General features: G+C 43.6%; 4 protein-coding genes across 8 annotated transcripts; 3 read left to right on the top strand and 1 right to left on the bottom strand.

Annotated features, from left to right (window-relative positions):
- Positions 1–787: 787 nt before the first annotated feature.
- fbxl18 (F-box and leucine-rich repeat protein 18) lies at positions 788–5,008 on the top strand. Of its 2 annotated transcripts, none has more exons than XM_077606084.1 (9): positions 788–1,030; positions 1,476–1,675; positions 1,742–2,091; positions 2,292–2,427; positions 2,876–3,145; positions 3,215–3,638; positions 3,833–4,217; positions 4,304–4,522; positions 4,586–5,008. In XM_077606084.1, exons 2-9 carry the CDS (start codon positions 1,496–1,498, stop codon positions 4,740–4,742), a joined length of 2,121 nt encoding a protein of 706 aa, XP_077462210.1. In that variant the 5' UTR covers positions 788–1,030; positions 1,476–1,495; the 3' UTR covers positions 4,743–5,008. The 2 variants fall into 2 exon arrangements, with proteins under 2 accessions (XP_077462210.1, XP_077462211.1); XM_077606085.1 differs by having other exon boundaries at positions 805–927.
- A 381-nt stretch (positions 5,009–5,389) lies between these two features.
- ptcd1 (pentatricopeptide repeat domain 1) lies at positions 5,390–9,079 on the top strand. Its single transcript, XM_077604243.1, has 8 exons — positions 5,390–5,958; positions 6,390–6,530; positions 6,635–6,853; positions 7,242–7,343; positions 7,452–8,045; positions 8,294–8,410; positions 8,531–8,713; positions 8,807–9,079. Exons 1-8 carry the CDS (start codon positions 5,548–5,550, stop codon positions 9,014–9,016), a joined length of 1,977 nt encoding a protein of 658 aa, XP_077460369.1. The 5' UTR covers positions 5,390–5,547; the 3' UTR covers positions 9,017–9,079.
- Positions 9,080–9,172: 93 nt separating this feature from the next.
- LOC144076888 (uncharacterized) lies at positions 9,173–16,844 on the top strand. 2 transcript variants are annotated; one of them, XM_077604238.1, is made up of 25 exons: positions 9,173–9,273; positions 9,645–9,786; positions 9,854–9,959; positions 10,042–10,132; positions 10,537–10,687; positions 10,760–10,844; positions 10,918–11,043; positions 11,292–11,318; positions 11,413–11,532; positions 11,702–11,863; positions 12,078–12,128; positions 12,220–12,446; positions 12,519–12,598; positions 12,857–12,946; positions 13,036–13,110; positions 13,594–13,692; positions 13,916–14,021; positions 14,111–14,180; positions 14,487–14,710; positions 14,797–14,876; positions 15,564–15,650; positions 15,867–15,953; positions 16,035–16,139; positions 16,292–16,391; positions 16,504–16,844. In XM_077604238.1, exons 2-25 carry the CDS (start codon positions 9,651–9,653, stop codon positions 16,566–16,568), a joined length of 2,550 nt encoding a protein of 849 aa, XP_077460364.1. In that variant the 5' UTR covers positions 9,173–9,273; positions 9,645–9,650; the 3' UTR covers positions 16,569–16,844. The 2 variants fall into 2 exon arrangements, with proteins under 2 accessions (XP_077460364.1, XP_077460365.1); XM_077604239.1 differs by having other exon boundaries at positions 9,269–9,415.
- A 216-nt stretch (positions 16,845–17,060) lies between these two features.
- On the bottom strand, positions 17,061–20,925 carry smcr8b (Smith-Magenis syndrome chromosome region, candidate 8b). 3 transcript variants are annotated; one of them, XM_077604242.1, is made up of 5 exons: positions 20,555–20,925; positions 19,419–19,586; positions 19,177–19,298; positions 17,600–19,066; positions 17,061–17,537 (listed from the first exon to the last, which is right to left on the bottom strand). In XM_077604242.1, the coding sequence occupies exons 1-5, from the start codon at positions 20,762–20,764 to the stop codon at positions 17,165–17,167; spliced, it is 2,340 nt and encodes a 779-aa protein (XP_077460368.1). In that variant the 5' UTR covers positions 20,765–20,925; the 3' UTR covers positions 17,061–17,164. The 3 variants fall into 3 exon arrangements, with proteins under 3 accessions (XP_077460368.1, XP_077460367.1, XP_077460366.1); XM_077604241.1 differs by having other exon boundaries at positions 19,177–19,301; XM_077604240.1 differs by having other exon boundaries at positions 19,177–19,586.

Below are 20,925 nucleotides of genomic sequence, written 5' to 3' on the forward strand. Positions count from 1 at the left end.
CAAAAGGGATTTTGGGCACATTCAATGGAAATTAGGGGTAGTATTCAAGTATGAATTGAAATATTTCATCTTCCTAAACACAAGTAAACAAAAGAATTATGTTGTACTTTCTGAGAAAGAAAGGACTTACTGCAACATCATGTTTCATTCATATTTTACTGTATGATTTTTTTTAGATTAGACACCTACCTCTATTGCTGAATTTAATGATAGTAATCTGCAGTTTTTAATGATTTATTTTAAATGTAATTAAATATATTCCTATATATTTGTGTTGTATCTTTGTTCATATTGTTTTGTTCTGTCTATCCCAGTGTTAAATTCTCTGAAAGGTAAATTGGTTTCTAATGTTAAACTTTTCAATTAAAGGACGCCCTCGTGAGGACTTGTCTTGTACATACATGATTCCGGCGTTGTCAAACAGTGACCTGCTATTGTTCTCTGTTCGAAACTGTATTAATAAATACAATAAATAAAACTGCTTTGCTGGTTTCTGTACCAACGGAAACAGGTGATGTAGTTAAAAGAGGCTTAGCTCTCGAGTAGTACATCCGTCATATTTATCACTTTTTAACGAGGAAAATGTTCACGTTGTATTGTGAAACATAACAATTAACACCACCCCCAAGTCTTAAAGTAATAAATACATTGTACTTTTACTTTACTTAGGACTCACCCATCATTTTTACGGTTGACATGCCTTCATCAAGATTTGATCGACACATCTTCATTGCATTGCTTTGGCCTGTTTAAACACGCGGTGGGTTTAACCGAGTGCAACACGTAAAGTCTTCCGCCATCTTGCTTCGGTGAATTATGTCCTTCCTTGCTTGCCAGGAAGGCGAAGAGGGAGACGTTGTAGAAAGCCGAAGCCCAAACATGTCTCCTTGGTGTCTGAACACCTGACATGAAGCATTACATCTCACGGTGAGCGGCGTTGCTAAACACTTCGGACGTCAAAGGAACGTCACGTTTTCCAGGTTGGAGGATTAGCAATTTAGCAGCAACATGCACGAGATCCCATTGCATTGTAAGTGGTTGATTTTCAATTTCGGATGATGTCACTTTTTTTTTAAAAACTCGTCTGTTCATATCCGTTTTAAGTGACCAAAGGGGATACAATTACTTTACCATAGCTGAGTATTTTTTTGTTTTCATTGGTAGCTTGTCGTTTGAAAGCCCTTTTCCATCTCTTTCAGAAGGACAGAAGTTCCATGATAGTTTTATAATCTGTCGAACATTAATTGATTTCCATGATACCAGTCTTATCATATGAAGACGATTCCAAAGACATAAGTAACATTTTCCTGTGACAAATTCATTCATTTTCTGTACCAGTTATCCACACAAGGGTCACGGGGGGTGCTGCTGGGGCCTTTAAAATCTGAAATATTTGAAAAATGACATTATTATAAGCCCACTGAGCTCATAAATGTTTGGAATATTACATCGTAATAATAATAGTATTGCTACAGGCCAGGTTTAGGAGGACCCCATGATGGCATCGTTGGCGGTGGGCATGTCCGACCTGTCTGACGAAATCCTTCTCTACATCCTTCGCCATGTGCCCGTGTGTGATCTGCTCGCCAACGTAGCGTCGGTCTGCCAACGGCTGCAAACTCTCTGCTGCGACAAGAGCTTGTTGGCTAATGTATGCCTGTCGGAGGAATACATGGTAGGTCACTCAAATATGTGCACTCCATATGTTCTTTTACTTGTTTACCCCCCACTTCTTGTTTAGATGGACGATCAGAGGGTCCGCGACACACTGCGGCAACTGTCCAATCACGTGCAGTCCCTTAGCCTTAACGGCGTCTACTGGCTGAGCGGCGGAGTGGTGGATTCGGTTAGTCGCTGCAAGGCAGTGACACGTCTTGATGTGAGCGGTTGCCGGTTGACGGCCCCGCGCCTCTCTCGCCTTCTGGCCTCGCTGCCTCTGCTGCGCTCGCTGGCGTTTGACGTACAGTTGGGCTTCGACGCCACCAAGCTTTCGGGAGAAGCGGTGGACCGACTCAGTCGGCTGGCAGAGTTGCGGCAGACGCTGCTAACGCCCAGCTATGGCGTGGTTCCCTGTTGCGCGCAGCTACGCAAGTAAGGAGCACGAATCATGTATGCTTTGAAAACCTTCATCTTTCAGGTTTACAGCATTCACAACAGTTCAAACCTTTATTTTTAAACAAATATAAGTCCAGCATACAAAATTCAAGTTAAATTATAGACATCATTTCCAGTAGAACAGTTTATCAAATCTTAGTGTTACAATAAATGTTGTGGCATTTGTGTATTGTCAGGTTGATGCTGCAGTTTGACATCTCGGATGTGACCAGGGAGGGCATCGGCGTCAGCTGCCACCTTATGGTGGGACAGAGCAGCGTGCCCCACTATGAGCAACTGGAAGAGTTCAGCGCCAGACTGGCTCCTGGAGAGGTCATTTTCGATACCATCAGTAATCCTAGTCTACCTATACTTTAATAATTTAAAGATTATAACAACACTCCACTTAATCCTTCCTAAATCTAATGTCAAAAAGTGACTTGCGCATGGCTTTTTAAAACCGAATCAACAATTACAATGTTAAAAGATGAACAAATGTTATAATCATGGGTTATGTACAGATGTTAAACATTGATAGTGCACCGAAAAATCAGGATTTATGGCAGTGAAGGTAATAAAATTGATTCTGATTAATCAAACTATGATTATAATTCCAAAAACAGTCAACAAGGCAAACAATAACTGTTATGAGTATCCATTTATCACATTGTTTTGAAATACACACATTACGCGCCCAGTTTTTTTATATGGATATTTTTGTAACACATTGTCCAGCCATAATAACAAATACCCATTAAATACAATGATTGTCTGTCCTCAGGTGAACCAGACGTTACTGCTGCTCTACTTGGCTGTGTTTAGTGTTCATGTTCCAAAGCGTCTCCGTGTTTTTCTGGTGTCCATCCCTGGTCCCAACCCAGCCCACTGGCCTGCCGCACCCTCGCTGGCCCAAAGCTTGAGCCTCCGCGGAGATCTGGAGGCCTTGCAGTTGCCTCGTTCTTGGCTGGACCCTTCCTCGCTAAAGCGTGCGTTGGAGGGCAATAGTCCCAAACACCTGAGCTTCAGCCGCTGTCCTGCCCTGTGGCCGCAGGTAAGACAAAATTCTGGCAGAAACTTACTTACTTGTGAAACATGCTGTTAAAATGTGTTTACTTACAAGGTTTTCCTGTCCTTGTTGGATGGCGGAGTGCGAGACGCCTCGCGTTTACTGAGCCTCAACTTGAGCGGCATCAACCTGGTGCCCTACTCCGAATGCCGTGGTACTGAAGATCAACTTCTCCCCACCAACATGAGCCGGCTGGTTTCCAGCTGCGTCAGTCTACGACACTTGAACTTGATGCACACGCACTACCATCACGAGCACGATAACAACCTTCCGCCAACTGCTCCCCATTTGTGCGCCAGCTTGGCTCAACTTAAGCACCTTCGCTCACTCACCCTACCTGCGTGTGCCCTTTCGGATGGCATCCAATCGCATCACAGCGCCACACAGAACTCGTCCCTTTTACTCCTACGTGGCTTGAAGAAGCTTCCTCGGGTGGGCATCCAGAACTACAAAGTCGGATCGGCCACTGCCACCCATGGTAGGTAGATGTGGTTTGTAATGTTACTTTATTGCCATTAAAATTAAAATTACCCCCATTAAAAAAGTTCAGAGGTATACTGCAGTATGCATCCATATTTCAGTAGTAGGTTTTTTTTTAACTTTCTTAAAGTAATCATTTTGAAGGTTACTTTTCACTTGAGCAAAACTTTTGGTATTTCTACCCACTTATAGGGGAAACCACCTTAGGAATCAACCAGCTAGCCACTGGTTGCCTCTACCTGGAGACCTTGGAGATCATTGGGCCTGGATTTGTCTCCGCTTTGCCCCGTCTAGAGCCATGCGCTCGTGCTAGCGTGGAGCCTCGCGGCATGTGTGCATGGGCCAGGGGCGTGGGAGACGCCCACCTGGCAGCTATCGGTGGTTTTCCAAGATTGCGCCGCCTGACGCTTGCCGGCCTACCCGGCGTCCTAAGAGGCACGGGTATGGCCCATTTAGTGACACAGTGTAAAGACCTGCGGGCATTATCACTCGCCAACCTCGGCACGCTAAAAATCATGAACTATAATTCTGCTCTTCTGGAGGTGCTTAGAAACTGCTCTCAGCTCCGAGAACTCAGGTAATGAGGACATCCTTGAAGCTAGTTTGAACTCGGCATTGCAATTTTCTTTCATATATCATTGTTTGTCCATATTTTGGTTTCAGGTTAGAACAGCCCTACTTGAACGCCAACTCGTCCTTTTTCGACGCGCTCTCCTGCTGCTCCCGCCTGCAACGCTTCTGTCTCATCTCGCGCAACGGCTCCTTTGAGGCGTTGGCAGCTGAGTCGTTTGTCGAGCGCTGCGGCAACGTTGTCATGTGCCACATGTTCACTGGTGGCACATTGGTCGCCTGCCGGAACCTGCAGAAAACGCTACTTGACAGGTGTGTATGGAAAGAGCACAGCTGTTTCTTGATTTACTATTAATACATTTATTTGTAAAACAGGTTTTCCCCACAGCGTCCAGGACTGTCTGCGGTGATTTACCCGATACAACATGAAGATCTGCCTTCCGTCATCCGAGACATCCCACTGACTCTGTTGGATGGCATGACATTATTCCAGAGTCACGTGGCCCAGCCACCACGCTTGTCACCATGGTGACCTTGACACATTACCTCTAACGCCATTGGTGCTGCTGAAGTTTACTATTAAAAGCAATGGGTTTTATTTTTTACCATGTTTCTTTTTACCCTCATTTGGTTATGACTTGAACAGAGCTACATTTTGTTACACTATATTTAAATGAGTTGTCTGTTTCAAAACTTTTTTTTTGCAAAATATAACATGGCATGCTTTCATAAGTGCCAAATTGAAGAATGTATTTTTGGCAAATGTGTTAGACTTTCAATTTCAATAAATTATTTTTTTCTAAAAACTGTTATTTCTGTTCATCACAACACACTGGAAAAATATTTTTTTTAATATATACATTATTTATAAAGTTTTAAAATTCCCAAAAAGCCATTTTATGAGGTTTACATCAGTAAGAACAACAGTGTAACGCGAATTTCATCAATACAAACAATATGCAAATGAGTAAAAAGGTCATTAGCGTGGACGAGTGTTCGCCTACGAGCAGGCCAGTCAGTCGAATACTGATGTTATCGATCGATTCGGTTCTTCTTTAGAGAGTTTTCAAAACACATTCCAGTGATTATTAAACACATTTCAAATCTATTATACAAAAAAACGGGCATTTACTCTTGTCGTTGTGTCAAGACGAGTGACTCTTTATATGAGCTATTTCGACTATTGGCTACTCATGCCTACACGGGAACACATGGCGGCTTCCTTGACATACTGCTAGAGTAGCTCTTGTTGTCAAACAAGATACTAATGCTCTCTCTATATATATGTCCATTAATTATTTGGTAGTTGCTGTGTAACGTTTTCCCGTTTGCTAAATATGCTCCGTTCAGTAACTACTTTATGTTGCCGGAATGGCGCAAAAATGTCATTCGTGTCCCTTGCACCAGCGGTCAGCAAACAAGCTGCTAACCGGTATGGAGCTCCTCCACCAGCCGCGGCAAGGCGCCTTCTCAGACCCGGAGAGGCACCAGTCAAGTGGTTCTCCATGACAGCCCCCACATGCCGGCAGAATGCGGAGGTCGCCTCGGATCCAGAGGAGAACTTTGGCAGCCTGTCCACCGACATGGCCTCCCGGAGGTCTTTTAAAAAAGTTAGCTCGGAGTTATTGGACCTGAACTACCGAGAAGACGACGACCAGGAGCCGATAGAACCTTTACGCAGGCCCAGGAGGAAAAATACAACCTACTGGTACTTCTTACAGTGCAAAAAACGGATTAAAGCTGGGAAGGTTAGTGTTACCTAGAATAAATTATAACATGTTGAAATGTCACAAGAAATTCTTGTCGACATCAATTTTAAATATGGTACTTTTTACCTTTTCGCTCAATCTATAAAAAGGTATAATCATAACCAATTAAATCACAAATGTTGGAGTTTACCTATTACAATTACTGGTAACTGTGTAGCATTTGTTTTCCCTTTGTTTTTTACCAAAATGTAGTATTTTGATGATTAATAGTAATACTAATCTGTTGAAATTTAACCAATAGGATACATGACTAATCACTCAGCTAATCTCGTGAGATTTAATTTAAGAATGTGATCTTTACAAAGCTTGTTTTTATGTTCTACTGAATGTATTCTCATTTTTTTACCCTCTAGTGTGGGAAAATAATATTTAGTGATGCTGTGTAAATGACATTATGTGTGGAATTTCAGCTTCAGGAGGCATTGGAGATGTTCGAGAACGATATGCTGCGTGGGGAGATGTTGCAGCCTGAGGAGTACAACTACAGCGTGTTGATCGGAGGTTGCGGGCGAGCAGGCCAGCTCAAAAAGGCTTTCAAGCTCTACAACAATGTCTGATTGTTTACGTAATCTCAAAAAAACCTGTTTCACGGTAAAGTAGATGTACTTTTTTCAACAACTAAAGGCTGGCATCCCTTTTAATAAATGTGTTATAGCTGAAGAAACGAGGTCTGGAGGCATCTGATGCCACCTACACAGCTCTATTCAACGCTTGTGCGGAGTCGCCGCATAAAAATGTGGCTCTGGAGCAGGCGCTAAAGCTGGAACAGGAGCTGAAACGCAAGAAGATCCCCCTCAGCGTGGCCACCTACCACGCCATCCTCAAGACACACGCGATCAACAACAACCTACATGCCTGCATACACACGATGAGGGTTTGTGTCTGTCTCTGAGGGTCCTACATGTTGATGTTCTCTCTCTCTCATGTGCGTGTGTTTTTCTTTTAAAACTGGTTGCAGCCTACATTTTTTGTCGAACTTTTGGAGAAAAAAAATCAGGGGTTTGACAGTTAAAAAATAAACGGCAAAAAAAACGCGCTGCAAATTCAATTCCTTAAATATAGATTAAAATTATTTCTATAAACTCCAACATCTAATGGAGTTGGTATTCAAAACTTTGATGCCAATATATTTCATATTTTGCAACAAAATATGAGCTCTAAATATTGTTATTTGGGGGTGCATACTTGTGCCTGAGTTTAATTATTTAATTATTATACAGTTTTAAGGGTTAATGCTTGATTTTGTACAACTTTGTTTTCAGGAGATGCTGGATGTTGGTCACGCCGTCACTCAGGAAACATTTCACTACCTGCTGATGGGATGTCTGGAAAACAAAGAGATTGGATTCAGGCTGGCTTTGCAGGTTTTTTTTCTTCATAACTACATTCTTGCAAACACTAATCTTCTGTTCTCAAATAGATTGAATGACCAATATTTTTTTTCTAATTTATCTTATGTGTTTCATCTACAGGTGTGGCAGCAGATGCTCAAGTCTGGCCTCATTCCGGACGCCAAGAACTACAACCTGCTCTTAAGAACTGCAAGGGATTGTGGGATTGGTGACCATGCGCTGGCCTCCAGCCTCTTGCTCCTCACAAAGAAGTCTCACGTAAAGTCAAGTATAGGAGTTGACTTGGAAATTCTCGAGCAACAGCTACTTGTCCAACCTAAAACCCAAAGTCGTGATAGTGAGAGAAAAAACTCCATGCTGCCGCTTATGGAGGCAGAAAGTACACTCCTGCCAGATTGTTTCACCCCAAACCTGCTGGACTTGCTCGAGGGAAAGGGTGACGGCAGCGTGATCTCCTTGGGAGCCGTTGAAGGAGCGTCTGACAGGCTGGCTTTGCTGGGTGGAGGCCAAGGTTTCCTGGGGAAAATGGCTGCAGGTGGGCTTGAGCCAGATCTGCGAACTCTGACACTGCTGGCTGACATCATGGTGCCTGGTGTGCAGTCTTTGGAGATGCTCTTGAAGGTGGCCAAGCAGTACCGTATCAGACTGGATGCTGCCTTTTTCAACACAATCATCCGTAGGACTGCTAGAAGTGGAGACCTGGATGGAGCAAAGGTATTGGTATTGGAAAAAGTTTGGGGAAACATCAACCTTTGTGACATTATGGCATGTCACTTGTTGCGAGGCAGCGTGCATAAGAACCAATACTTATGTGCAATTACAAAATACCTTTTTAACTTCATGTAGGTACCCCATATGCAAGTTTGCCTATGTCGTATTGTTGATGCCTCCTCTCCAAAGAGCAGAACATGTGAAAGGAATGTCTTAACTGAAGTTATATTTGTAACTTTTTGACTGCACAGAGCGTGTTGAGAGTGATGCGGCAGCGCAACGTGAGCATCAATGTGCAGACATTTGGGAGCCTGGCAATGGGGTGCCGGAAAGAGAAAGATGCACTTCAACTACTTCAAGAAATGGAGGTAATGCATATTAATATTAAATTGTTCTCCGAAAAATTATTATGCCTGTGTTAAATAAATAACAAAAAAATCATCTAATAGTTGACATTTAAATTGATCAATACCAATGTGTGTTGTCAGGAGGCGGGATTAAAGCCCAACGTGCATGTGTTCTCTACACTCATTGGGCGGGCAAGTCAGCGTCTGGACTACGTATACCTGACAACGTTGCTGAAAAGTATGCGCGACAAGGCAGTGTGGCCAAACCAGGTCATCATCAAACAGCTGGAGTTTGCAGCACAGTATCCTCCCAACTACGACCAGGTAACCATAGAAACTATTTGTTTACTTTTGCTTAAAATCTTATTAACTCCACCCAGCAATAATAAGATTGCTTTTTTTTTTCTTTCTTCCCAGTACAAGTCTCGGAACAACTATTTGATCCAGATTAATGGCTTCCGTGGGTACTACGAGCAATGGTTGTGCGCCATGCCAGCCCAGGGCGAAAAGGATGATCAGTCGGACTCAAGCATGGAAGTTGTCCAAACTCAAGCACAACTGATGGAGGGCAAGAAACAAAGTGATGTGGAGAGACTCAACTCTACGAAAGAAACCACAAAACTTTAGATATGCCGTTTATTATGAACATTTTATATTATTATTCAAGAATAAAAAACATTATATGCTACAGTTTTGCAGTGTTTTGTTGGCGGAGGTTGTAGGATCAAATCGGAGAATAGTTGTATAGACATCCCGCCACGCGGTGGCGCTAGTGATGACATCGACACAACCAACATAGAAAAAGAAAGCCAACACCGGATGTCTCGTCACTGTTATTACCGACGCGCGCCGAAATGGATTCATGAAAAGTTTGGTCAGCGTAGGTAAGATTAACACTCAACTCTGTCATTGCTTAAAATATGTATTGTATGTTAAAATCCTTCAGTGTACCGTGAATGACCTTACTTGGCTCTCAAACAATCTAATTATTTATGCATTCATTTTCGATACCATATGAAGTAAAAGGTAAGATCGGGCCGAAAAAATCCGACCCGATGTGATAATATAATCAGAATAACTGTTTAGTGGAAGTAATTAATCGAAAAGGTTTGTTGGCTTTAGTAGATAACAATATCTATTATAGGAAATAATTACAAAAAACAGTTTTTCACTCAAAATGGGTGTACTATAGTTGTTATTCACTTTCTGTTTAATGATTTAATACTATATTTTTTGTCTGCCATTGTTTTTCTAGATTGTCATGATGTGCACAGCCGTGCAGAGTGAAGAGATTTTTGTCATAAGCGACGATGATGAGGACGAAGGCTACAACCACAATGCATCAGACAGTGAACCATCACTTATCATCATGGAGACAGAGGCTGTCCCAAAGAAGGGTAAGTCAATGCAATTTTATTATTTTCACAGTTTGTGTGTCCTAAATGAGCACGATTGTCTTTTTAGACTCGAGGTGTTCCAGTAAGATGGATGAAGAACTTGTTGTGACCTTCTTCCGTCCGGCAGAGGTGTTGCCCCATGCCCGCTTCAACTGCTCCAAACACCCTTTCATGTGTGGCTTCTAAGTTTTACAGTCTATAGACAGAAAATGTAGACAGAATATCCACAGAAACCCTCATCTTCTGTTCCCTCAGAGCTACAGACAATTGCAGTGAGCCCGTGCCTGGGAATGAGCTCCTGTGTGAGCAGTGCTTCTGTTATATCTGTGACAAACAGGCAACCATGGTATGTATGAGATTTTCTTATACGGAGCCCACACACGCCATCACAGTCTTACTGTGTACTCAGTAATTAGCATTATGTGTGACCTTTTTCTGGGCGCTACCTCCATTTTTTTCCCCCCCAATAATTTTCTAAATGGGTAGGCGCTTGTAAAAAAGGCCTTTCACTCTTTTAAAGGAAGAGGAATTATTATTATTGGACTTTATTTGTGGAACCTTCTGGCAGATGCACAACCTAAAAGACCTTAAAAAAAAATAGCGATCACTGTATTGTAATAGGTATTCTGACAAATGTAGTGTGCAAATTTGATACAATGAAAATATAGTATGGGCAGTATGACTTGATTGTAAATGTTACCCCAAAAATTGCAAATAATGTTGACGGATTGAATTGCGTGTTTTTGTAAGTGTGAAAAGTGGCATGTGAGTGGCCTGTGTCACTGTAACAGCCACAAGAAGAGCGACTTCTGGAACACGCAAAGAAACGTTGCGTTGATGGGCCACCTGACAGCCTTTAATTTCACGCTGTCAGAGGTTGATGGCCAACTCCGGCAAGCGGGTAACATACGACTTTTTCTTGCTTCTCTTCCTTCACGTTTTCTGATAATGACAATAGGAATATGTCACACAGAGTCCATGTTGAATACCTTCAAGAAGGAGCTCAGCACTCGTCTAGCATCTGTAGAAGCTGGTGCGAGTAACCGCGTTTCTCACCAGTGAGTCACACCATCGTTTAAGAGACCCGTAGACCTTTTGGACCTTGTTGCCATCTTGTCTTCTCTCCCGCAGCTACACACCTATTCATGAGTGTGTTTTGGATTTAATGCACAAAGCGGACCAACAGGATGGCCGAGGGGCAGCTATCCTAAGGCTGGTGGCTCTTCGGGAGTTGCTTCAACTTGTGCAAGTCGCAGGGTATGTCGTGCCACTTGGAGTGGACTACATGGGTCACTTAACTCATTGGCTGCTATTGATGGTGGTGGGCAATTCAGAGTTGGTCTAAAAATGAACAGAAAAGAGCAGTTTTGCCTCCTGTGCTCACAAGTGTGTACGGTTGTTGAATTTGTGCGTGTGTGTATGTTAATTCAAGTTCTGATGTTTTTCTTCTTCTTCCCCCCCTGCCATTTGTGTTGGATTTATGCCCCAATGTTGGCCTCTCCCAGTTCTTCATTCTTGGTTCTTATACAGAGGTAGGGTGATGTATGATTCAATGAAATGTATACATAAGTGTAGTATACTCTAAATTCTGTTTTTGTTTGTTTGTTTTGTCTTTTTGTGTGGAAGCTTGATGGCGTCACTGCAGAGGCAAATGGTCATGGACGGGTTCACGTCAGAGTTCAGACAAAAGCTGCAGACTTTCTTCAGTACTTTAAGTTTCCCTCACCACTTGAAAATATGTGCCAGGTATGCTTGGTTTTTTTTACGTGTGTATGAAATGTGTTAATGCTTATGTGTATGTGTATGTATATGTATACGTATGTATATTTTAAGGTGCATGTCTTGCTTCTGTGTTCTGCTTTTAGCTGTTCCTTATTTTGATCAAGGTTTGTCCCCCCCCCAATTCATTCATCAGTGTTAGTATGGACGTGCGCCCCTGGGACGACATCCTGCTCGTGTCTGTGTTGAAAGGACAGAATGTGGACGGTGTGCGCACCAACAAAGGCAAAAAGGACACTCTGAGTGAGCAAACAAATGTTGTTCTACTCAGGGTACAGCGACTGCTGGGCCAGAACAGGTAGTGCCATGGAACTTCATTGGCTTGATATAATTTCTCTCTTCTGCCCATACTTCCAAAGTGTTTCTTTCCATTGACCTGACAAGTCGAGATCTGCCCTGATCCGCACTTGATCTTCAACCCAACGATGCTGATCCCACATCCAAATAAATCCAACCATGAGGCAGTGGTCCTTTTTGAAGCATTCTCACATGCAAACATACATGTCTTGTAGATTCCGAGAGTTGATTCGCTACGTACGTGTCGTGCGGACAAATCCCAGCTGGTGAGTGCGGCGGGGGGATCCCCCCCTGCCTAATACGGCACTTAGTGGCTCTGTCCCAACGCCCCCTTATGTCTTTGTGTGTCTCTGCCAGCTCATCAGCGATGAAGGACTACATCCCTTTCTTCATGTGCATGGAAGGCGTCTTTGACTCTGCCCTTGCCAGCTTCTTCCAGTCATGCAGGGGATCTGCACTGCGATTGACGGCGGAAGAGTTCCATTTGTACTTGCGTGTGCTTGAAACTGCGACGGCGCCCAAAGTGTCTATTGATGCTACATGGAAGCTCCACATTACTGCCGACAATTGGTGTCCGATCAAAGGTCAGAAAATGTTCCTTGTGTTTGCCATTCCGGTGTCTTCTTCCCAAAAATTTAACCTTTTTTTTGGTTCAGGTGCAGCACCGTTGCCACGTATACGGCTGGTCCGCTTTGCTCTCAAGGTTCTCAAGGGCTGTCCGAACAGCCGCATAAATGTAAGTGCGCTATGAGTTGTTGTGAGAGATTAAAAATACAACATTTAAGGTGTACGTATAATGTATAGTTAAGTATTTGGGTTTTGGTTAAAAAAAAAAGGTCTATAAAGACAAAATATCAAAAATATTTTTTGCACATTTTTCCTGCATTGAAAAAAAATGCATTCAATTTCGCTTTGTGGGGAAAAAAGCAGTGGTTAGCTGAAAAATAGTTTAAAAAAATGAAAAGAATACAATATGAAATTCCTCTTTGTCTAGTCCACCTTTTGGATCCACTTGCTCACGTATGTCCTCGTGACTCAACACACACAGGACAGTATCCTTGAACCTAGCGCGACCTTCCTTCAGGTATCAAGATTTCCCAACGTTTTTATTCACATTACAAAATGGTGTATTAATTTCACCTTTCATCGGATTTTCTTGATTTCTTCAATTAGGAAGCCAAACATGTAGTACCTTCCATCCTGAATGATGAGTACTGTGACCTACGGATCCCAGCTAACTTTGTATCGGTACGTTTGTTGTCTTATCTCATTTTCTGAACCGCTTTATCTTCGCTCGTGGTGTGGGGGGTGCTGGAGCCCATCCCAGCTGACTTTGGGCCAATGGCGGAGGACACCATGAATTGGTGGCCAGCCAATCGCAGGGCACAAGGAGACAAACAACCATTCACACTCACACTCATACCTAGGGGCTTATTTAGAGTGTCCAATCAGCCTACCATGCATGTCTTTGGAATGTGGGAGCAAACCGGAGTACCTGGAGAAAACCCACGCATGCCCAGGAAGAACATGCAAACTCCACACAGGTGGAGGAACCTGGATTTGAACCCAGGTCACCCACTGTGAGGCCAACGCGCTAACCACTCAGCTGCCGGGCCACCCCGGTACATTTGTATTTATCTAAAAGACTTGCAGAAGTGCCATACAAACACAGGCATTGTCAAATATCAACACTGATTCTTGTATACAACTTGTGTGTGCTTGTGATGGCAGACGTTCCCAGATCAAGCCTTGTTACTGCTGGTCATCGTAGCCTTGAGTGACATTCTACAATCTTTGAGTTCAATCATTCCAGTTCTGTGCTTATTTGAGGTATGTTGTCAACAGTGAATAGGACAAGGCAAGCTATTAAGCCCAGTGTGTGTTATGAGCTCTTTACTGGAGCAATACAGTACAGTTATGTCAGAATTTAAACACCAAGTGCATTTGGTTATAAAGTGTTCATCCAATTTGGGGAGATGAAGCATTTTAAAAGGGCTTTACAGTCAGGAAAAAAAATGGCAATTAAGCGCTCTTGTGTTTTTCTGTGTGACAGAAATGCGTGTGGGCACTCCATTGGTTTTGGGAGAACATGTTGCCTGGCGTTGAATACCGTGTGGTCATCGTACACAAAATCTATCGGGAGCTGGTGAACAAAGAACGTAAGATAAATTGGACAATGTGTTTCTCTTTATGATTTAGGAATGGTCACCTAATTGCTACCTCGTGCTTGCTCTCTTTTCCCTCTCAGAAAATGCCACTTTAATACAGATTCAGTCTGTCAGACAAGTTCTGTGGCCATCCGGAAGATACTGGGACCAGTAAGTGCTCTAAACAACACTAATTTAACCCACCAGTTTTCTTTGTTTCACATTCAATCCATTTATCAGTGGCTTTTGTTGTAATGGATCTTCAAAACGAAAATTTTAAATCAAAAACGTATCTGCGATACTAACTGGAAGAACAAATAAATGCTCTTTAACTAGATAACAGAAGGTCCATAATGATCTTGTTAGACCTAATTTATTAGTTCTTATTGCTGTTATTGGCACTGAATTAGTTAAGTGCTCTTTAATTAGGTACCAAATGACCCTGTTAATGTTAATTCTTGGTGCTTTGTTTTGTAGGCATCTGCAGCTCAAGGACTTCTTTCCGTTCCTGCTGTGCCTGGATGGCAAAACTCATGAGGCGCTGAGAACATTCTTCCCAGAAAAAGGGCCTTCTGCACATCTCATTCCTCACACCTTCCAGTTATACTTCCATATATTCAGGACATCTACAGTGCCCAAGATGACTTTAAGCCAAAAAAGGGAGCTCGTTGGCCATTGGGGCACATGGAATTGCATTGAAGGTGCCTGTCTTTGCATGCCGTAGTGATCTTTCTTTGTGTGTCCATGTCAATCTATTCCTAATAAATATTGAGATGTATGTGTTCAGGTGCAGTCCCGCTAAATCGCTCCCAGTTGGTCTCCTTTGCACTCAAGGTCTTCAGATTGTATCCAGACTGCCGCGCCAATGCAAGTTATCCTGAGTTTTCCTTCAGATTTGGTTTGTTTAAATATGTGGGCAGTTTTTGGGTACCTGGCCACAAAATAGCCAATTTGTAGGGAAAAGCTACAAGAAAAAAAAGAGCACTATCAAGTTAAGGTATTTTATCATTTTATTTTTTGTGTGTGTAGTTTTTGGTACCTGGCCACGAAATAGCCAATTTGTAGGGAAAAGCTATTAGAAAAAAAGAGCACTATCAAGTTAAGGTATTTTATTATTATTATTTTTCATCTTTGGCCTCACTCGTAACCCATAACACGCACTCTCAATTACTTTTCCCTTTATGTAGTGGCAATGCTCTTAGGAATATTATTTCAATAAGAAAAATCTGCATTTTATTTCGTACTAACACAATAGAAAGTAAAGCATTTAAAAGTTTGCATTGGGATTTCACGCTGTGTCCAATTACATTGGTCACTTGAATATTTAGAGAAGTAATCATCAGTTAGTAATAAACTGCATTTGTTTATTTGGCATTGTTTGATTGCACAAAACCAAACAGTCCAAAACAACAATCTTTGTGAAACTGAGAGAACTTAATTGGGTCACTCGTATGTCAAAGTACCATTTTAGACTTTCTATCATCTCCAAACCTAAAAGTTTATTTTGAATTTTTAGCTAATTTTGTGCACGTGTCTGTCTCTTTTTTTTCACAGACCCAATGTTGGATTAGTCTGCTCAATGTGGTGACTGTAACAGATTCACTCGGCAGCATCCCAGAACCAAGTTGTGCCTTCATGAGCGTATGTTTGTATTTTTTGTCTTTGCACTGCTGGGGAATCTCGGTGAGATTAAAAGATGTTCAAAGTGCATTGATTGGTCAAGTACAAACAAAAGAGGGGGGTTGCTGTTTAGTTTGTCTGTGCGCTAATCATTTTTTTCCTTTGCTTGCGTTAGTTGGTGTAGGTCTGTTTTTGTGTGTGTGTGCAATCAACTAATGTTTTTTGTCTATGCATCAGGAAGCGGTCAACGTCACAAATTCGGTTCTATCCGCTTGCAACGAGGGGCTCATCCCTGACTATACGATTCCACAACACTTTTTGAAGGTAGCGATGACAGCATACCACACATTTCATCGCTTTTACTGGTACATATGCATTAATTTGTGTGTGTTTAATATCTCATAGCTGTTCCCAGATCAAGCCTTCTTGCTCCTGGTAACCAAAGCTTTGCGACAGATTATTCTCATTCCAGCTCTCAGGCCAATCATCCCCATTCTCTCCATCTTTAGGGTAAATGATTCTTTTAAAATTAAATCAGTTTTGAGCACCAGCTTTGAAATAATTTGGTTGCTAGTCATGATCTATTTATCTAATTGTCAATGTTATTTATTTATTTTTTGTATTAAAACAATGAACCTTATCGTTTTGTTTCCAAATCTTAGAGTAATCTTTGGGCTCTGCACTGGTTCTGGGAATACTTGTCCAGTGATAACTGCAACAATGCCATCAGGGAGAAGATCATGTTGGAGCTGACTGAATCAGGTTTGTGTGCTAATATGTATATTACCCATGTGCACACCAAATCCACGATTTCCTTATAAGGTAGGATCTCGTTTTCTCCCAGTGGTAAGGGCAATTTTTCTTTTGTCTGTAGATGGTGGCACTTCTATTGACTCCATTGGTCAACTTCTGAATCCTTCCTCTATCACGGGACACTAATTATTATATCTTGATGGTCACTGAGGAGATCTATAGATGTTTGCACTGTGTTTTTGTGGGACACAACATACTTGTAGCAAAAGCCTCAGTCAAAATATGTTGACTTAGAAAAAAATAATTTGCGTGCAGTCATGTACATACTTGAAAGCAGCACAAATGCCTTTTTACACTGAAAAAAATATTTAACAAGCATGTGAGAAGTGCCTTTTGATTGTTATTTTTTTTTCCATCACTTTTTCTTGTATTTGGGAATATATTAAACAGATGTTTACATCACACTCGTGTTTGTCAAATTATCCTCCATTACCTACTGACAAACTCACCACATTGTTTTTCTACTTTTCTACTACTTTGGGTTTTTTTTCTCTGCATTTTGTATAAATAAATGACATGTTTAAGTACCCCAGCCACAAAACAATTCAAATACAGCTTTAAAAGATCATGAACCAAGCACCGATAGTCATGCTTGTTATCACACCATCCAAAGAAAGCTGGCAATTTTTCCCCCCTAGTGGATGACTTTATTTTTGATTATCAAACTTTTTGCCATTATACACTGTACACTGTAATCTGTGGTAAAAGATCACAAAAAAACTTTATGTCGTGGCTGTGTTTTTGTGTAAGTGAAGCGTCACATAGGAGAAACGCATTGCTGGTGGTCCGCTTCCAATATGTTGCCGTTTGATGAGGTCTGACAGGTAATGCATCACGCTGAGGTCGCCTTTATCCACTCCGTCATCCTGGTTTCCTTGGCGGGCGAATGTGAACAGCAGCGCGCGTTTGGCCAGTGCCGTCAGTCCACACTTTACGTGTGTCAGGAAAGTGGCGGCGGGCACGGCGCCGCCCACCAGAGACCCCACCAATGAACCCGAGTAGGATGGGCAGCGCAGCGTTTTCTGGTCTAAGTCAAGTACACCCAGATAACGACTGTAACGGCTCAGCCATTGAAGGGGCTCTGACGACGGAGACCTGGTCAAGGAACAAAATGACAATGGCAAAATTTCATGGAAGTTAAGATGCAAAGTTGTTACCTGTGGATGCCAATCAGTCTCCATGTGAGCAGATCGTCTAGCTGGAGTGGGCTTCTCAAACACGGCATCACTGCACCACAAGAGGCTGGAAGAAAGGGAGTCAGGGCCTCGATTCTCTTCTTTAGCTCGGCTTCGTCCACGGAAAGCAGCACAAGAGGGCGGCCGCTAAGCAGGCAAAAGACTGCGTGACGAGAGAAGGAATTCTGCTTCACGAAGCATCGCGTTTGCAGTCCCGTCTCGTCCGGGGAGAGTCCGACCACGGGCCGACCCCTCCGATGGGGCGAGTGCAGCTCGACGGCACCGTCAAACACTTCAACTAGGCTCGGGACCGAAGACCATTGTCCTGAAAGGAGTCTGGGTAATGTCTGATATGTTGCTCCGCAATCTTGAGCTTTCCTCACCCTGTCATCTGGTTTGTCATCTATCGAGCGCTCGTCTTCCTCGGTGATGGCGGTCAGGTCTTCGGGGATGATGGACTCTGTGGTGCTAAGGACCTCGATGCTGTCGTCGCTGTTTGCCCTGCGGGTGTGGACTCTAATGCGCCTCGCGATCGGATCCAAGGAGGTAAGTGGTGTGTCAGGGGTGATGATTTGTTCTGTGGGAGGCCCACCTATGTGAGAAGCGAGTTCATTGGAGTCGGCGATGGTCACTTCGAGGCTGGAGTTTAGTGCAATGATAGGCGGAGTTGAATGTTTTACGTGGTTGCTCGGAAGGGCAATCGAAGGGGTTTCAGAGTTGGTAAAAGGGTTGAATAGAGGCTCAGTGGGTTCAGGGAGGGTATTGGGGGCAGTTTCATGAGTGGCGAGTGCTTCAGGGGCAGAAATTGGGGTGGTTAAAGTGGATGAGGTGAGAGAAGAGTCAGACAAGGAGAGAGGATGCGAGCTGAGGGACAAATCGGGCGTAGCAAGTGTCTTGTAGGATCTCTCAGTGCCAATGACTTGTATACTGTCTCCGCTGCTGATGCTCCCTGTCATTTCACTGCTCGCCACTTCTTCTCCTGCCTGCTCGCATGGCTGACTTCCCGTTTCCCTCAACAACACATCCTCTCCGTCCTCCTCCACTTCGTCAGCCTCGGGCTGCTCGAAAAGGAAATTGGTCAGTCTGAGTTTCCTGTTGAGTGAGCGCGTGATGCTGGCGCTCCGCAGACTGGTGAAATCACCACGGAGGCAGATCTCCGTTTGCGCCAGTTGATCCGTCATCAGTGACAGGAAGTAGGCATTGGAGAGTTCCTTTAGTGGTTTCAGGCCTTGGCGGCGGACCGTTGGCGGAGGAGGCGGGGGGCCGGAAACGTCGGTAGGTTCATAAGGCAAGAAGTCGGGCTGCTTTCGCTTCCTATTTGGGTAGGAAGTCACTTGACGAAGGAGGTCTTTGTGTGTCGCAATGGCTCGCTCCACTGCTTCCAGGTCCTCGCCGTTTTCACTTGCGCCGCTAATGACATCGTCCTTCAGCAGTGCCAAGCGTTCGCACCTGAAGCGGTCACATGACACTTTTTGTCAAAGTTGAGAAATGCCACAACTATTCTATAATGTCATTTTGATAAAATCCAAAAGAAACCAACAAAAACAGAGCATCCTTACTCCAACTGATGTAGTTTATCGTGGAGTTCTAAGGAGAAGGCCTGCCTGTTCCCCGTCTTGAGACTGTCGGCCGCACGGCCAAATCCGTCTGACAAGCGATCAAAGTTGTCCATGATCTTGGTCTGCTGTGAACACACGTAAGCCATGCAGAACGGACGCACCATCCCGCGGGCCGTCAGATCCAGGAGCGTCACGTGCCGCACGTACGCGAAGGCTGAGTCCCCGGAGTCCCCGAGGACCACCTCGGAATCCTCGTTGAAGTTGAGGCGTGGCCCTACGGAGAATGATGAGGAGGTGGGGCCCGACGCCTGGTAGTCAACAGACATGATGCGCAGGGAGAAGTGGTTCAGGTCCAGAGAGCCTAACCCGTCCACCGGGTCGGGTATGGTCATCACTGGAATGGGCCCCACCTGGTGGACGTTTGGCAGTTTATACCACTACTAATATTTCTGTCTTCTAATAATGGTACTAGTCACAGTAAGTCATAATGCAGATTTCATTTAAAAGGAAAGCTTATGCTGGTGTAACATTTTTTAATGCATTTTCATGATGTATTTTTTTTAGTAATTTCAAGACAAATTTTAGGGGTGTTCCAACTTTGTTTTTTTTTTCGTGGATCACTGTAAAAAAATTCAAATTATAGATCTCAGGGCTGACTTGAAATCCTTTCACCTTTTCTTTTTAAACAGGTGATTGGAATCATGTAAAAAATTTGAGCAGTGAATAAATTGGCGGCCATTGACGGCAATAGACGTCCAATTGTCATAATTGTGCCCTGCCAGCCATATTTGGTCATTCATAAATCATGTACTGGATGCATATGCCAAGTACGATTTTAGTTCTAAAATTAGATTATAATTAAAAAAAACATTTTGGACCTGTGAGGGCCTGTGTGGGTTTTCTCCAGGTATACTCTGGTTTCCTCCCACATTCCAAAGACATGATTGTCACTAAATTGCCCCTAGGTATGAGTGTGAGCGTGAATGGTTGTTCGTCTCCTTGTGCCCAGCGATTGGCTGGCCTCCCATTCAGGCCTCTGGCCCGAAGTCAGCTGGGATAGGCTCCAGCACCCCCTGTGACCCTAGTCAGGAGCAGTTCAGAAAATTAGATGAGATAAATTAGCAGCTAATAGCTGTATATCTGAGATAGGGTACCTATAAAATATCAATCATGTTTGAATTCATATACATAGCTAGTATCCAATACCTATATCACAACATTCCATGTATGTATTACATGGCATATACTTACAAATAGTGAGACATCTGTCCTATATGAATATAATAAAAACATTTTAAGACCCCCCAAAATGAACATGTTAAATCATGATCCAAGGTCTGGACGACTCATCTCGTCTCGGTGTGCCTGTGGCACCGACCTGTTCGGAGAACTCGGCCACCAGCACAAAGTCCTTCTGGAAGCCGGCCGTGGAGCTCCACGGGTGCCTGCCGGCGGAGGAGGACACAGGCGGGACGGAGAGCTCCTCGGGAAGAAGCCCCCGCGCCGGTGACCCGCCGCGGTCTTCCTCCGCCTCGTCGCCGAAGCACTGCGGCCCGGTGAAAGGCAGCAAGTCCGGGGACGAGATCATCGACGCACCCCAGTGAAGTTCGGAGCTTCTCCCGTCGACATCAAATACGGGAACAGCTGACACTGGGAGTCATGTGACCAGCACAAAAGTAAGTCACACGCTTCCCGTGATTCACTTCCTCGTTGGGCAAAACGGGGGGCGTGGGAGGAGGAGCAATTCCA

This window comes from Stigmatopora argus, chromosome 7 (genome assembly GCF_051989625.1).
Source record: "Stigmatopora argus isolate UIUO_Sarg chromosome 7, RoL_Sarg_1.0, whole genome shotgun sequence".
NCBI lineage: Eukaryota > Metazoa > Chordata > Actinopteri > Syngnathiformes > Syngnathidae > Stigmatopora > Stigmatopora argus.

What these genes read in the sequence shown, in the direction of transcription:
- fbxl18 (XM_077606084.1), top strand. Translation starts at nt 1,496, where the DNA reads ATGATGGCATCGTTGGCGGTGGGCATGTCCGACCTGTCTGACGAAATC. An exon ending in CCAGACTGGCTCCTGGAGAG is followed by an intron (nt 2,428 to 2,875) that starts GTCATTTTCGAT and finishes GTCTGTCCTCAG; the next exon opens with GTGAACCAGACGTTACTGCT. An exon ending in ATCGGCCACTGCCACCCATG is followed by an intron (nt 3,639 to 3,832) that starts GTAGGTAGATGT and finishes ACCCACTTATAG; the next exon opens with GGGAAACCACCTTAGGAATC.
- ptcd1 (XM_077604243.1), top strand. Translation starts at nt 5,548, where the DNA reads ATGCTCCGTTCAGTAACTACTTTATGTTGCCGGAATGGCGCAAAAATG. An exon ending in AACGGATTAAAGCTGGGAAG is followed by an intron (nt 5,959 to 6,389) that starts GTTAGTGTTACC and finishes GTGGAATTTCAG; the next exon opens with CTTCAGGAGGCATTGGAGAT. An exon ending in AACTACTTCAAGAAATGGAG is followed by an intron (nt 8,411 to 8,530) that starts GTAATGCATATT and finishes GTGTGTTGTCAG; the next exon opens with GAGGCGGGATTAAAGCCCAA.
- LOC144076888 (XM_077604238.1), top strand. Translation starts at nt 9,651, where the DNA reads ATGATGTGCACAGCCGTGCAGAGTGAAGAGATTTTTGTCATAAGCGAC. An exon ending in TGCTCCAAACACCCTTTCAT is followed by an intron (nt 9,960 to 10,041) that starts GTGTGGCTTCTA and finishes CTGTTCCCTCAG; the next exon opens with AGCTACAGACAATTGCAGTG. An exon ending in CAGTTCTGTGCTTATTTGAG is followed by an intron (nt 13,693 to 13,915) that starts GTATGTTGTCAA and finishes TCTGTGTGACAG; the next exon opens with AAATGCGTGTGGGCACTCCA.
- smcr8b (XM_077604240.1), bottom strand. Translation starts at nt 20,764, where the DNA reads ATGATCTCGTCCCCGGACTTGCTGCCTTTCACCGGGCCGCAGTGCTTC. An exon ending in TGGCCGAGTTCTCCGAACAG is followed by an intron (nt 19,587 to 20,554) that starts GTCGGTGCCACA and finishes AACGTCCACCAG; the next exon opens with GTGGGGCCCATTCCAGTGAT. An exon ending in AGACTGATTGGCATCCACAG is followed by an intron (nt 17,538 to 17,599) that starts GTAACAACTTTG and finishes TTCCTTGACCAG; the next exon opens with GTCTCCGTCGTCAGAGCCCC.